This window comes from Haliotis cracherodii, unplaced genomic scaffold (assembly GCF_022045235.1).
Source record: "Haliotis cracherodii isolate W230 unplaced genomic scaffold, xgHalCrac1.p SCAF_8, whole genome shotgun sequence".
Taxonomy (NCBI): Eukaryota; Metazoa; Mollusca; class Gastropoda; order Lepetellida; family Haliotidae; genus Haliotis; species Haliotis cracherodii.
Window position 1 is genome coordinate 57,727,391 of NW_027266341.1, and position 16,777 is coordinate 57,744,167.

The 16,777-nt window shown below is 38.5% G+C and overlaps 1 protein-coding gene across 1 annotated transcript in view; it reads right to left on the bottom strand.

Moving 5' to 3' along the window:
- Positions 1–5,023: 5,023 nt before the first annotated feature.
- The window catches only part of LOC139449746 (glycine receptor subunit alpha-2-like), a 44,288-nt gene continuing 32,534 nt past the window's right edge, over positions 5,024–16,777 (bottom strand). Inside the window, exons 4-8 of the mRNA XM_071231270.1 lie at positions 15,746–15,966; positions 13,823–13,905; positions 12,924–13,061; positions 11,759–12,141; positions 5,024–10,245 (exon numbers count right to left, since the gene is read on the bottom strand). Of these exons, the coding sequence (XP_071087371.1) occupies positions 10,021–10,245; positions 11,759–12,141; positions 12,924–13,061; positions 13,823–13,905; positions 15,746–15,966 (1,050 nt within the window). The 3' untranslated portion in view covers positions 5,024–10,020. The remainder of the gene's footprint in view (positions 10,246–11,758; positions 12,142–12,923; positions 13,062–13,822; positions 13,906–15,745; positions 15,967–16,777) is intronic.

Consider the following 16,777-nt stretch of genomic DNA (forward strand, 5'->3'; position numbering starts at 1 on the left):
TGTGATTATCCATGAGTACTCGCAGTCCAAGGAACATAATCGGGGCGAATCTCAAATTAGAAAGATTCCTGGCACGGCTATATAAAAGACGTACAGGGAAATGCGTACTGCAGACTACTAGGCATCCAGAACCCTTAATGTAGTTAGTTTCCGGCCACGTATTGATCCCTTTTTCCTGCACGGTGTACTCCTACACATACTTTCTATATGTTCTAGGCCTAAACCTACATCCTCTAATGTCATCTTGTGGGTGTCATATTCAATGTACTTTTTATTTTAGAAAGGGCTGTGTGTGTTAGAAACTAAATGTTCCCACACCAAGGTCAAAATGGAAACAAATGTCTACACTTCTTGTTCAAGTGAAAGTGGTTCTTGCTCTATTTGTACAAAAAAAAGATGATATCACTTGACGTTAGTACATGTACATTGTGACCTCATTATTTTAAATATATATTTTGGGTATATTATTTTTTCTGAATGTGCCTTGAGCATTACACTTTGAGGCGTGGAGGTTTTCAGCAGCAGCAGCAACATCACCACCGACATCATCATTATTACATGCAGCTGCGGGACATCATGATACTTTAAAGCATCATCAATGAGACGTTACTGCAGTTTACACAATTAGAACAATACGTTAACATGCAAATGTTTTCACAAGCTGAGCACAAATATGTACCGTAGATTTACGTATTATATCTGAAGATTAACGGGGGGGGGGGGGGGGGGGGGGTATATGTGATTTACGTATTTAAGAACCCTTAAAAGCTAAGGCAACTTTAACGAACAAGAAAATGACGCCCTTATATAACTCTACAGTAGAGAGTGTTTGTAAATTGGCTTCGTGATAACTGTGATCGCCTAGCGCTGTAGATTACACAGCGAACAATTTGTTTTTCGTTCGAAAAAACCGACTGAATCATGAAAATAGTGCAAACACTTATCTCAGAAAAGGTTAATTAAGTAATTTACTACAGACAGCCTCAGCAGAATGTATGAATATCTAATCTTATATTTACTGTGAATAAATTGAGAATAGTTTTTTATCGTTCAACTCAATTTTATAGAATGATAACAACAATCACCACAAAAAATGTATGCCTTTTAATATCTCATCAGATCTTGCTTCAAGGATCTGACTTTGACAGCACTCACAAGGCAGGTTCACAATCAGTTGTGTAAATATATATTGCCTGATAAAAAATCACCAACGCAAATTTTGATCGTTGCTATACATGTGTCTTCATTAAATAGGTGGAACAATTACTTGTGATCTGTGAAAGGGAAGTCTGAATTACCTGTTATTAGGCATAGGTATTACCTTCCCTATAAGACCCCGTGAAGATTCCGAGTGCTTTAGTGATCAGGTGGTGAGGCTCCCTTACAACAAACAGAGCGGCAGTGTACCATACATATTTCTGGCTTAGTGCTTCAACCCACTTGTATCAGCCTCGATCACTGGAGAGTTAAAGATTTGCCAATACTTAAGAACGTTTTCAACAGAATTAAGCACAGTAATTAATAAACAAATAATCAAACTACAAATGATAACATTTAACAAATTGTAACTGATAATGCGTCAAATCCGAATAAGTAATTTGCAACTGGGTCGATATTAAACATTTCCTTCAGCTCAATATGTACAAATGTGGTGCAAATTTGATCATTTGATCGAAATATTTAGCTAAACATCTGACGAAACAAGTATAGCAATCTGGTCAAAAAGTTTATATTTCTCTTGGGCCTCATCAAAGTGGCTTGCCAGGCTCACGTGTGCAACAGGGATTTCTCACTGACTGATTACAGAATCGAATTGTTAGTCAGGGCTCCCTGAACGTGGTGTTGAATGTAATGTCATTCGATGTTCAGGAACATTACCACATTGTTTAAGCTGTGCACATATCTCGGGCATGTAGAGGCACGGCCAAAATACCACAGGGAGCAGAACATATGGTCTGTGTCGCCAGGACGGTCTTCCGGGTCAGCACAGTCTGTGTAACCTCGAACACAGGGCAACATAAATCAAATAACACAAATCACTTCTAAATTCTCCTTAGCAAATTTTGTCTTCAGAGAATCGAGTGTTGAAATGAACCGATGAGGAGACACTACGTTTCCGAACTGCAAATATCCCTGAAATATACACTTTCCATAGATAGCTCCTGTTTATGGTTTCGATTCGGTGTTTGAAGTAGATTGATACCGCTGAAACACTGTAATGTATATTGCGATATTTGCACGGAGCAAATGATGCCACTCGAGGATCATGTGCACTAGTATAAATATACTTACGTCAATAAACCTGTCTGAAAAAACACAGGTATATCCGTACACTGAACAGAGTACAGGCTGTTACTGTGACGCAGTGTGATGAAACTGGCATTCTGTTCAAAGCGGCGTTAAGCCTGCATCACTACTTTGACATCTTACCAATCAAAATGTCTGTGGACCCATGTATATAAGTAAAAGCAACAAAATCCTTTCAATAATCATAAAATATGTTTGCTTGAAGCAGAGTCTGTAGTACAATTCCGAGTACATTATAAGAATACGTTTATAAATCACTATCAACAAAATGCTGATGCAAATAAAAACTACAAAGCCCTTACCACATCCATAAGAAATCTCTGCCAAACGTAGAAGCGATTGTAAGATTCCGACTATATCATGAGCATACGTTCATAAATCACTATCAACTGGTGATGACACCAGGTGTTTGCGAAATTGAGAGCGTCTCCTGCCCCACCGGTGGAACCTGTCACAAACACGTTCAAATAAAACGCAGTCACGGATATTGTTGTTTGTGTGAGACAGTGAGCCTGGCTAATAACTTTCCCAGCCTTGGCTGGATACAAAAAAAGCTGATCAACAATTTCAAATTAGGTGGAAGCGGTCGTAAATGTGATAGGTGTTTTGATAACCTTTTACACACAGTCATACCACTTGTCATAACTTTAAGTATGTTTTCACAACCATGTATATATCTTCTGCTGATCTAACATGCTTGATAGAGGTGATCGTATCTGCACCGAAACGTTGCAGGGGTGTAGATAAAGAGGTTGTCATCCATAAAATTACTTATTATGGTCGCAGTGAGCTCAAATCTTTCAGAAGCAGTCGTAAATGTGACACGTGTTTGACAACACTCTCACACAGATAGCTCAAAACACCTCGAGTCTGTCGTAATTATCGCAGATGTTTGACCTACCTCTTGCACAGTCAGGACAAAACACCGAACAAGCTAACATGACTGTGGCATATGTTGAACATTTATCACTCACTGGTCAGTCCATAACACCTAGAAGCGGTCATGGAAGTCTTTGATAGACTTCAAGAAGTTGGAAGAACATGATATACATGACACTTATTTATGAATAACAACTTCTTTTATTCTTTTTAACGACGTTTCAGGGCTACTTCTAAGCCTTTCGTCCATAGGAAGGTTTCGTGTATTCAAGCAGTCTGAGGTTTGCCAAATGTTTGACATGATTCAGATAATTTTAACAGATTTCTTTCTTACTCGCCACTCACGCAGCCAGGTCATGGCATATAGGAACATTCGTAACTCAACATGTAAGTCCTAGAGTGTAGAAACAGGCGTAATTCCGCATATGTATCACCAAGTACCAACATGTAAACAGTGCTGTCATAGTGTGTAGAAACAGTCGTTATTCAGGCAGATGTATCACCAACCACAAACATGTAAACGGTCAGGTCATAGAGTGTAGAAACAGTCGTTATTCCGGCAGATGTATCACCAACAACAAACATGTCAACAGTCAGGTCATAGAGTGTAGAAACAGTTGTTATTCCGGCAGATGTATCACCAACCACAAACATGTAAACAGTCAGGTCATAGAGTGTAGAAACAGTTGTTATTCCGGCAAATGTATCACCAACAACAAACATTTAACCAGTGCTGTCATAGAGTGTAGAAACAGTCGTTATTCCGGCAGATGTATCACCAAGTACCAACATGTAAACAGTGCTGTCATAGTGTGAAGAAACAGTCGTTATTCCGGCAGATGTATCACCAACCACAAACATGTAAACGGTCAGGTCATAGAGTGTAGAAACAGTTGTTATTCCGGCAGATGTATCACCAACAACAAACATGTCAACAGTCAGGTCATAGAGTGTAGAAACAGTCGTTATTCCGGCAGATGTATCACCAACAACAAACATGTAAACAGTCAGGTCATAGAGTGTAGAAACAGTTGTTATTCCGGCAGATGTATCACCAACCACAAACATGTAAACAGTCAGGCCATAGAGTGTAGAAACAGTCGTTATTCAGGCAGATGTATCACCAACAACAAACATGTAAACAGTGCTGTCATAGAGTGTAGAAACAGTTGTTATTCCGGCAGATGTATCACCAACAACAAACATGTAAACAGTCAGGTCATAGAGTGTAGAAACAGTCGTTATTCCGGCAGATGTATCACCAACAACAAACATGTAAACAGTCAGGTCATAGAGTGTAGAAACAGTCGTTATTCAGGCAGATGTATCACCAACAACAAACATGTAAACAGTCAGGTCATAGAGTGTAGAAACAGTTGTTATTCCGGCAGATGTATCACCAGCCACAAACATGTAAACAGTCAGGCCATAGAGTGTAGAAACAGTCGTTATTCAGGCAGATGTATCACCAACAACAAACATGTAAACAGTCAGGTCATAGAGTGTAGAAACAGTCGTTATTCCGGCAGATGTATCACCAACAACAAACATGTCAACAGTCAGGTCATAGAGTGTAAACAGTCGTAATTCCGTAGATGTTTCACCAACCACAAACATGTAAACAGTCAGGTCATAGCATCCACATGTTGAAGAAGCAGTCGTAATTGCTGCAGATGTTTGATCAACAGCCATACGCAGCCAGGTGCAAGCTTCTTAAACCGTGATTCACGTCGATGCTGTTTGTTGTGAATTTGCGCGAAATCATGATATACACGTTTAAGTGGAAAATGAAACAGAGACATGATCGAATAAGCAGATATTTATTGGATATGGTAGTAACATAAGTGAACCCATCAGAAAAGAAAAACATTATTTCAACCCATTAAATATCAAACAATTCGTGGAGAGTTATAAACAAATCTGTGCATAACACTCTACACAAATCATACATAGGTTTAACAATGTAACGAATTATGCATAAACAATTACCAATATATTGGATTTTATATTTCACTACATAAATACCCAGTTACGAGCAAGAATTCTTATACTGGGAAAGTTTAAAAAATTCTGTTTCGACTTAGCATTGTGGTTTCAAATTGACTCCACACACCATTTAGCATCACGTACTCCGTATCATTCATAATGCTTTACTCGTCCTAACAGAAACATTTTAAACATTTAACCAATTTTGTTCCATATGACAGAAACTGATAATGTTTTCTGTATAGCCTATAGACTATTACAGTGTCCAGTTGTTCACAAATACATACTCTTGAAATCATAGCAATGCACATGAAACCAGTCATAACAATCATGTGTTACTTCTTTCCAACAAATTGTCCAGGTTAGGGTTTATACCAAATGTTTGTGTAAATTTATAATAAACGTTGTTTTCTTTTAAGCTATTTGTATATTATATTTCGCGTATAATGTGAAAAAAGTATAGATTGAGTGGGGTTGAAACCTTATCACAATGATTCGCCTACATAACTATATCATGTTTGCATAGTGGTAAATATAAGTAATTCGTCCTTGATGACAACAACATAAGAAAACATATGTCTTATTCGCTAGCCTAGCACATTGATTTTGACAAATTACAACAATGTAGAGTATAATATCTTATCCATATAGATAAAGGACAGTGCTACCAATAGCCATTCTAGTGGTATCTTAAAGTTATAATAATGAACATCTTACATAATTATGAAATATGCCTCAAGTGAATGTAATTCACGAGCATACTTTATCCACATAGACCACGCGCTACATAAATATATATATTTTCCATGTTTAAACAGGTTGATACAAAACAACGACTTCCTGCATGAATATGAAATATAAATTATGGTATTATATTAACAGCAGCATTCAACGACAATATTTAAACATATATATGCCCCGAACGGTCTAATATAACATTTGTAACATTGATATGGAAGCATTTTTATGGGATTTGCAATCAGCAACCGTCTAAACATTTTCTGATCAATATGTGGTCAATATTGATCAGATCTTCTGATGTAATCTTATCTGTGATCATAAGTATGAAATACATCGGTGCCTAGATGTGATCACTAGCCTCTACTGTAGGCTGGCATGTGCTCACAAGAATGATTGACTGACAGGCACAGGCTAATACCAACATGATGAGATGTGATAGCAGGCATACCCACAAGCCTAGGTGTGATAACATGGAATACACGTGTGCCTTGATGTGAGAGCAAGACATACCCACATGCCCAGATGTGAGAGAATGAAGAAACCACCGCCCTGGACCAGAACAGGACCAGATATGAGAGCACGAACTTCTCACATGACTAGATATTATAGCAAGAATTACTCACAGGCCTAGATATGATAGGATGAATTATTCGCGGGACTCAATATGATGGCATGAATTACTCGTGGACCTAGATATGATAGCAGGAACTACTCACAGGCCTAGATGTGATACCATGAATTACACAAAGGCCTGGATGTGATAGCATGAATTACTCACAGGCCTAGATATGATAGCATGAAATACCGACAGGCCTAGATATGATTGCATGAATTACTCGCGGGCCTCGATATGATAGCATGAAATACCAACAGGTCTAGATGTGATACCATGAATTACACAAAGGCCTGGATGTGATAGCATGAATTACTCACAGGCCTAGATATGATAGCATGAAATACCAACAGGCCTAGAAATGATCGCATGAATTACTCGCGGGCCTCGATATGATAGTATGGATGACTAACAGGCCTAGATATGATAGCGTGAAATACCGACAGGCCTAGATATGACTGCATGAATTACTCGCGGGCCTCGATATGATAGCATGAAATACCAACAGGTCTAGATATGATAGCGTGAATTAATCACAGGCCTAGATATGAGAGCATGAAATACACAAAGGTCTAGATGTGATAGCACGAATTACTCACAGGCCTAGATGTGATAGCACGAATTACTCACAGGCCTAGATGTGATAGCACGAATTACTCACAGGCCTAGATGTGATAGCATGAATTACTCACAGGCCTAGATGTGATAGCATGAATAACACACGGGACCAGATATGATAGCCATGAATTACACACAGGCCTAGATATGATAGCATGAATTACTCGCAGGCCTCGATATAATAGCATGAATTACTCACAGGTCTAGATATGACAGCATGAACTACTCACAGGCCTAGATATGATAGCATGAAATACTCACAGGCCTACATATGATAGCATGCATTAATCGCAGGTCTAGATGTGATAGCATGAATTAGTCACACGCCTAGGTATGATAGCATGCATTTCTCACAGGCCAAGATGTGAGAGCATGAATTTCTCACATGGCTAGCTGTGAGAGCATGAATTACTCACAGGCTGTGACATGATAGCATAAAATACCCACAGACTTAAATATGAGAGCATGAAGTACCAGTAGACCTGGATGTGAGTACCTACATAGAATACCTAAATGCCTAGATATAACATGGCACACCTAGATCATACAATGAGTGCATGCCATACGCACAGGCCTAGATTTGATAGCCTGAACTACCTACATATATAGGTGTGATGGACAGCATGAGTCATTTGCCACAATAATCATTTAAAAAAAATTAAATTGAAATATATCTATTACTCTATGTATGATATATTCGTATAATTGCCAATTCAAATGATAGAAAACATACTACTCTGTACGGAATTATGGCTTTGTAATGACATGTTAAGTGAACAACAAAAATCAAAACATGTGACAATCCAAACATTATGCATGAGTGGAAGATGATTAATGGTAACGACATGATGGAACTGTGCCATAACACAGGCACCACATAATTTATGGAATTCTGAGACCCACGTATATCTTGTTAAACACGTGTTTTACATACACGAACAGTTATACGTTTCATCTCATAACAAATCTTTTGTAAAGTCAATACTGTTGAGAGTTTTCTGCTCGTTATGTCCTGAACATATTGGTTAAGTGTACATGGACCTTTTTATGGTGTTGTATTTCAAATATAGGTCATATCGTTTCGCAAATCCAGTTAACTACACATGTTGCTTGTTTTTTCTGATCAGCATATCTTCATACTTCAGGACAGTATATTTTTGATATTCAAAATTTGTATTGAAGGCAAATGTTGTGCTATATGCACGACATACTGATAGGACGTGTATACAAGTATTCTCGCGGCTGTTGATATCGCTTTATCCAATTCATTGTTGTGTGTTCCTATCCTCTTGTTTGATTGACTTATGAAAGTAAATCAGCAAAAAATGCCAGAAATTACAAGATTTTAAGATCTATCTTCTTAGAGAATAAAACATTTTGTGCTAAAGGAAGAAAGTAAATTCACAGAGATATAATCTGAAAACATTTACTGACCTGTTAACGTACGACACGAATAGAAAACTCGAAATAAAAAAAAGAATGTCGATCATGTATAGAATATGATGTAGAGAATAATGTACGAGCTACGAGGAAATGTTGGTCATGTATTTTTCTTCGAAAATGTAGAAAAATGTTGGTTTCCTTTCCTCAAATTGAGACATTAGCTCAGGGTGGGAAAGACGTCACATGAAAAATGTATGACGTCATCTTCAAATATTTGCTACAATGCGTTCAAATGACGTCATTTTGCTATGAGCATCTTCGCAAACAATGAAAACAATGGAACAATCATAGCCACAAACCGGCAAATTATCATGAAGCAAAAAGGGTGAGAATTACTGAAAATAAGTTTACATATGTCCATTATGCCTCTATGGCTAACATGCCGGTCTCAGTATTATTCATATGGATAATAAGACACAAAATAAGTACAAAGCATGAACATGTATAGCCAAAGAAGTAGTCTCACTAACAATATACATGCATTCGCACGCATTGTAGATAATATATATCTCAGAGAGCTACATGTATCAGAGCATGTTTACACATAATTAGGTTCATATGATAACATCTTCCTGAAGACTTGAGTTTGCTCTGAACCATCGGGTGTACGAAGTATCCGTTTCGTAGCATCTCCATCCACCGACAAATGCCTTTACATACATTAACATGATCATGATGATTTATGTTATTCACAGTGGTTAAAGGGATCACCACATGTGTGTGGTATCTCTCAGAACATGCATATGTATCCAACTGGTGTTTATAATTGCCATGTGCTGAGCCAAGAACCTGTGGACATACTATCACTTCTAGGATCATTTTCTGGATTTGCCTTGTACATCAACAGACTCTTTTTGTCCTTTCACTTTAAGTGTTGTGTTGAGTGTGAACAACACCAGCTATTAATCTTCACGTTGTAACCTACCAAAATCTTAAACAGTTCACCCTGCGTAGATTCAATTTATGTTAAGCATTTCCTATTCTTTCAAGGAACACTTCAAGGTTCAACACACTGGATACTTCCACATCCGCCCTTGCTATTTGTCTACATTAAGTCACTTATTCTTTGGTTGACAGTTGAGTGACATTTGTCTCCCCCACTGAAGAAGAACGCAGAAACATTTCCTATTCTATCAAAGACAATTTCAAAGTTGAACTCACTGGCACTTCTGCATTAAGTCACCTTTTCTTTGACTCCCCTACTGAAGAAGACAGTAGAAACATTTCCTATTTTATCAAATAATGTTTTAAAAGTTGAACACGCTGGTACGTCTACATCCTTGCTATCTTGCTACATAAAGTCATCTATTCTTTGGTTGACAGTAGTGAGATGTGTCTCCCCCGACGGAAGACGAAAGTACAAACATGTCCTATTCTATCTAGGAACATTTCAAAGTTAACCACGCTCGTACATCAGTATCCTGGCAATTGTGCTACATCAAGGAACCTGCTGATTGCCTGGTCGTTGACTGAGTTTTGTCTCCTGCACTTGATAAGTAGTACATCCAGTAGAAGGCATTAAATGATAGGAACGCCAGGGGGAAGCCAAGGCGCGACATGTTATCTAAAAACATGGCGCACGATATACCAGTTATGCGTCCTGGTCTGTGTGTAGGTTTGCCTTCAACCTGAACTTCACCCTCCAGGGTGACGAAGGTCTGAAACAAACACAACGGGCTAATAGGATTAAACATTTCAAAGTCTTTTAATGAATCACTTCGCAGTCGCGGACAAAAGACCTTTCGGGAATACTAATTCGACACTTGGGATTGTCAGTTTTATTGCATGTGGAGATGCCGCAAGAGTCGATAAACGTTTACACCAAATGATTAAGCTGACACCTCCTGGCGTTATCTTCATCAAAGTAAAAGTAGTAGTTCATAAGGCCGGGGTACTCATGAGGACTACAAACATACGACTCTGTTTGAAGTAGCTGGTGTCATATGCTGTACAATTTGATTATGAATACTCATCTCTTTTGAACTGTATTAACTACTAAAGTTATAAAACATATTAACTTTTTCCCTATGTTGTAGATTTTTTGTTATGGAACTCCTTATGCAAAACTGCCGATGTGTTTCAATTGTCCCTTTAACCGTTTGTCGAGTCTACATTACTGCTACTTATCTCGATTTTCAGAAAAACTAAACCCACCTATGTGGCGATCATAAAGATTCTGTATGAAATATAATTGTTACATCAGAGTTTAACTAATTGACTGAGATATTACCGTTGCGTCATTAACTATTATCTGGCTCTCATTAACACGTCAGTTTTGATTTGTCACATTAGTATACTAAACATTTCATGAAAGATCGGGGAATTTCAGATCTACATCTACAGAACAAATTTCGCGTTTTGGTCAGAAATGAACAGAATAGTTGGCTACCTGCGTCGATTCGAGACAACGTTCGAGACACAACTTTCAGAATACGCCAAACTTTGGAAGTTATTTTCAGTTTAAAGTAACTGGTTTCTGTAATAGTGATAGTGGGCTAATCCCAGGACTTCTAGTGTCTTTAAGAAGAGGTGTTCCATTGTATCACAGCTGTTCCCCGTGGAGAAACTTTATTTCTTGTCGAGTCGAGGCAGTTCGTGACAGGGTTAATGTGCACACATTACCTAAGGTTTGTTTACTCGCGAAATTCAAACCACTGGGACGTTTTCAATTCGATACAGAAGATAATATTTGGGAAAAGGCAACAGAAATTTTTTAGTTGCATTTCGCCCTTTTTGGTGAACAAAATAGTCATTGTTTATTGTGCACAATTTGTTCATGTGTGATTCAAACGCGAACTTTGAGCTTCATAGAAATACAATAGATCAACACCAGAGAATAACTAGTCGAAACAGATTCCTTCAGATATGTATTATTTTAAGCTATACACTTTCACGTTAAAGCAATCTTCATTTTAATTTCAAAATATTTAATTACATATAAAACGTTAATGCATGAGAATTACAGTGTTCCCGAAACAGATTCCATTGAGCGTAAAAGGCAAAATAGCGGCGAAAAGGTTGAGCATATCCCACCCTAACGGTAGCAACCACCACTCACGCAAATTGCTTAAAAAAGTAAGTGTTTGTTTGTATTGATGCCACACAACAGCGACGGCGACCTGTAAACAACCCCGACAATCAAGTGATGGACCAGGAAACACCATGGCATACTTCTCTATATACATTTCCGTTCTCAGTAGTATCCTGCAGTTTGCATCTTGGTCCGTTCAATCGTTCACTGCGGCTAAGAACGTTGACAACTGCGAACTCGATCAGGGCTGCAAATACAAACAGCAAGCACGTCGACATCCATATGTCGATGGCTTTCGTGTAGGACACACGTGGAAGCGAGGCATTGACCCCCGAACTCTGTGTTGTCATGGTGAGGACAGTCAAAACACCCAATGAGATACGCCCTGCCACTGACGTCACAGTGAGCCAAAAGGAGATCCAGGAGACAATGACTATTAGGATACTTGGGATGTACATCTGCACGATGTAGTACTGGATGTTGCGCTCCAGGTGGAAGGCTGCTTGGAGACAGCTCTGGTTACCTGAAGACAGAGAGTCCACCTTTCCTTGAGAAAAATACCATCATGAGTGAGTGAGTGAGCTTTTAACATTATTCCAGTTATATCGCGGCGTGTCATCTTAATGTGGGAGGAAAGCGCGAAGTGATGCAGGTCTCAGACGTTTACCACTTCGGTGAAACCCACGAGCACGGGAAGGTGCTGACAAACCTAGAAACATAATCGGGGCGAACAGGGTTCGAACCCACAATCGTAGGTTTCTGGCGTGCCCAAGGGACGCAACTCTGCACAGCGAATCGCGGCGCCTCAGACGACTGGGTCACCCGTGCCCCCAATACCATCATGAATAAAGATACCTCCTTTAATTGTGTGTTACTAGTGATCGTCTACCTTCTTTACAAATGTGAGAATGAGATATTTTCAATGAGGTTTAACGCCTGATGCAGGTCTCAGACGTTTGCCACTTTGGTGAAACTGACGGGTATGGAGCTGACAAATCTGGACTCATTTTCGGGGAGAATCGGGATTCGAACCCTAGATCATTGGTATCAGGCAGACCTCAAAGGACGCCACTCTGCACGACCACTTGTGTCCCCTTTTGTTACAAATTATAATGAATGAATCAGTATTTGAACGTATTTGACATGATCAATACTCCATCTACCATGACGACATCCTATATATTCTGGACAAATGAAACTACTAGTAGTTGTAACTGATAGACCTAGGATGTTGGTATTGACAAGAGTGTCCTGATCATGATGAACTATATTCTTGAAGTATAAGGAAAATCAAGTATTACTCACCCGTTCTACGTCGAGTTTGTGGACAGTCTCCATAATCCGTCTCCACCACTTCAAACTGAGGCAGAATGATATCTGTGTTCACATCTACAGGGGTGGAATTCCTCCATGACAGCAATACCTTATCAGCATCAAATCCAACTGAAAACGTTGTTAAGGTGATTTTATTGGTCTCAAAGAAGACATACATGTTTTAACGACCTCACATTTTATTTTCTCTCATCTCCTTTGGGTTAAGATTATTGGTTTAATCTCATAATTGGAAAAATATTTTATTTCGAGTGTACTTGGTTATAGTTTTCACAAGTTAAAATATCAATAGTTAACATGATCGGTACCGCACTTCACTATCGATAGTTACGGTAAAACATACATTGTTTTTAATTGTTTTTATCCATATTACATATTGATGGTATGCAGCACCAACATCTATCTTACTGGTAACCGTCAGGAACAATAATAATTAATAAAATAATCCAAGCTACCTCCCTTTACCAAAACAGCCTGTTAACCATGTTGGGCTTTGACTAAACATTAAAATCTAGTTCCAGGGAAGGATTCATATTCTTTTTAAAAGCTCCGATGACAGTAGTGTCGCCAAAGTTGTTATAGCTATGGCAATACGAAAGAAATTGCGATCGTTAAGATATAAGATCGTCGCCATAACCTGTAGGTAGACTTTGTTGACGTTGAAAGAACGAGTATTGATCATGATGCAGATAATGGAACACTGTAGTGTTAGGGAGACTACGCCGTTGTGTCTAAACATATGTTGCTTATAAACACCAGGAGTATGAGAGGACCATATGTGAAATGTAATAACGCTTTTAAATCAACACGTTTTAAATCAAGTAAAATGATAAAGGCTACGATGGGTTAACATATCTACACATTAAACTCACAACTCTCCATTTGTATTGCACATATTTGTCTGTCAAACGGGTAGTTCCGGAGATCCATCGGGCAACTCAGGGTAAGAGAAAGTCTGCAAGACGAAAATATATCGTTATGTACACTACCGTTTAGGGACTTGTTCGCAAAGGTATGTTCCCTATGTTCCCAACATCACATTTCGACAAGACTCAAAACAACAAGGCAGGGTCTAGTGGTTGTGTGTTCGTTGTCTACTCATCATGAATGTAGTTCTGAAATGTAGCTCTGAAGATTGTATAGAATGAATAGATTGTAATTATATAAAAGTAGAAATAATAATAGCTCATTGTTCTCTCTCTTCTTTAGAGAATTGATTTAGAGTTCAGTTTGCTTGTTGTGAAGTTCAGTTCAGTTCAGCTTGAGAGGGTTGCCAGCCGCATCCAGGAACTGAAGCGGGTCTGCCTTCCACGCCGTGGGTGATCCTGCACAAGCGCCATTCGCTCGTCTAGTTCAATCAATACAGCAATTGAAAATTTACCCTCTTCGTTCAAGCAACACGTTACTCCGGTAGAGTCAATATTCTCATTGGTGATGTACAGTCTTGTGCCATTTCGCCAACAGTTTCAATTGAGGGATATGGGATGTTGGCGAATAGGTAACAGAACATTTGCATCCAATTTAATACAATTACGATACACTTACTTAATACACTTACGAGTATATACGAATAACGTGAATCCTGTGAATAATCGAGTCTGAACCAGGCAAACCAATGACTGAAAGTCGACTTGTACGACATGAATAATCTACTGGGGCTCTGTTCAGACAAGGAATGCCCATGTGGCCTGTTTATTACTGAAAAGGGTATCCTTCATAATAGCCTTTCTCTGCGTTTTGACATACGAAATAATCGCCATTTTGCTTAGGGGCTTGCTTAAGACTTTGCCTTTGCATACATCATCATTTTGTGCAGAATATTAACACTAGTTTGCGTATAATAATCGTGTTCATTCTTTGGAAATAGTACCAAAACTCAAAACAAATCCAGCAAATATATTTTTAAAGGTTTCCCTCTTTGTCATTCATTTTTCATTGTTGCTTTACATCACACTACCAAAACGTGTTTTCTCTTTTAATTAAAAATGCTCATTAGAATAAAGACTCAATACTTTACTATCTCATAGTATCAACACTATCGTGCAAAAAGCCTCTTCTGTATTTATGTCGTACCTACACTGTAATAACCCTACGCACATTCAAAACATTGCCTTGCTTCGTTGGATAACTTCGGTTCTGCATATCAACATCATTATCTCATAGTATCAATAACATCGTGCCAAAAAATATACTCCCTCCTTTATGTCTGCTGTCTCTGTAACTAACCCTGAGCACATTCAAAACATTACCTTGCTTAGTAGGACAGTTAATGTCCACTGTGTATTCGCATATACATAGTTATTACATAGTATTAACACTTTTCGTACACCATTGATGCCCTTCTTTATCTTGCAATAGTTATCTTTGTAACCTAAATCCTACCTTGCTTAGTAGGACAGTTTATTTTCTTTGTGTATCCGCACTTACATCATTATCACATAGTATTAACACTATTCGTATAACATTAATACCCTCCTTTATCTTGCAATAGTTACCTTTGTAACCTAAATCCTACCTTGCTTAGTAGGACAGTTTATGTTCTTTGTGTATCCGCATTTACATCATTATCACATAGTATTAACACTATCGTGCCAAATAAATAGTCTTCTTTATCCTGCAATAGTTATCTTTGTAACCTAAATCCTACCTTGCTTGGTTGGACAGTTTATGTTCTTGGTGTATCCGCATTTACATCATTATCACATAGTATCAACGCCATCGTGCAAACTAAACACCCTTCTTTATCTTGCAATAATTATCTTTGTAACTAGTCCCGCGAACATCCTAAATCCTACCTTGCTTCGTAAGATAGTTTATGTTCTCTGTGTATTCGCATCATCTTGTTGGGCATCATGATGTTGTGGAAGGACGCCTTCTTCTCATTGGGGAAGTACAGATCTGGAACCCATATCTTCTCTCTGTTTTTGGCGTCTACCTCGAAGTACGGTACGTCGTAATGGTATTTGATATATGGAACTGACCATTCCATGTGCAGAAGGAGACTGACGGTGTAGTCCTAGAGAAAGGGATAATATCAAGGATACGCGTCACTTATTTTTCGGTAAACGTATTTGACTGACCAGATGCAAAAGGCAGAAGAAGAAAAACATTTTTTAATTATCACTTGCTGCCTGACAAACGTTTACATTTCAGTCACTTTATGGTGGCATTAATGAACTCTTTTTCATAAATACCAGGAATGGATCATAAATACCAGGAATGGATCATAAATACCAGGGACGTTCCATAAGTTTTGCAACTTCAATATAAGACCAAGTCGCAGAATAACTTTTGCACTTTTATTTTACAATATAATCTTCGTTTACTTCAATACATATATTCCATTTGTCCTTCAAGCTTTTAATACCAGTTTTATAGAAATCCGCAGATTGGCCCTCTAACCCCGCCTCTGTGGCAGCCTTTATGTCCTCGTCATCCTGGAAGCGTCTTTCACGTAGGGCAGATTTCATTTGCCGGAACAGGAAAGTCACTGGGGCAAAGTCTGGGCTGTAGGGTGGGTGATTTAACTGTACGGTATTAAACGCTTGAAGGACAAATGGAATATGTGTATTGAGCTTAATGGAGATAATATTGAAAAATATAAGTGCAAAATATATTCTGCGACTTGGTCTTATATTGAAGTTGCAAAACTTATTGAACGCCCCTCGTACAACATTCTTCTTGTTTCAGAAATGTGTCGATCAACGGGGTTTAACTTGACGGCGGCGTTTCTCAATTACGTAGTCTACAGTGTAGCTACTAGCCAGTGCTCACGAATGAATATAAAATATGGTCTGGTGTAGAGTACAACGTATTGAAATAATAGC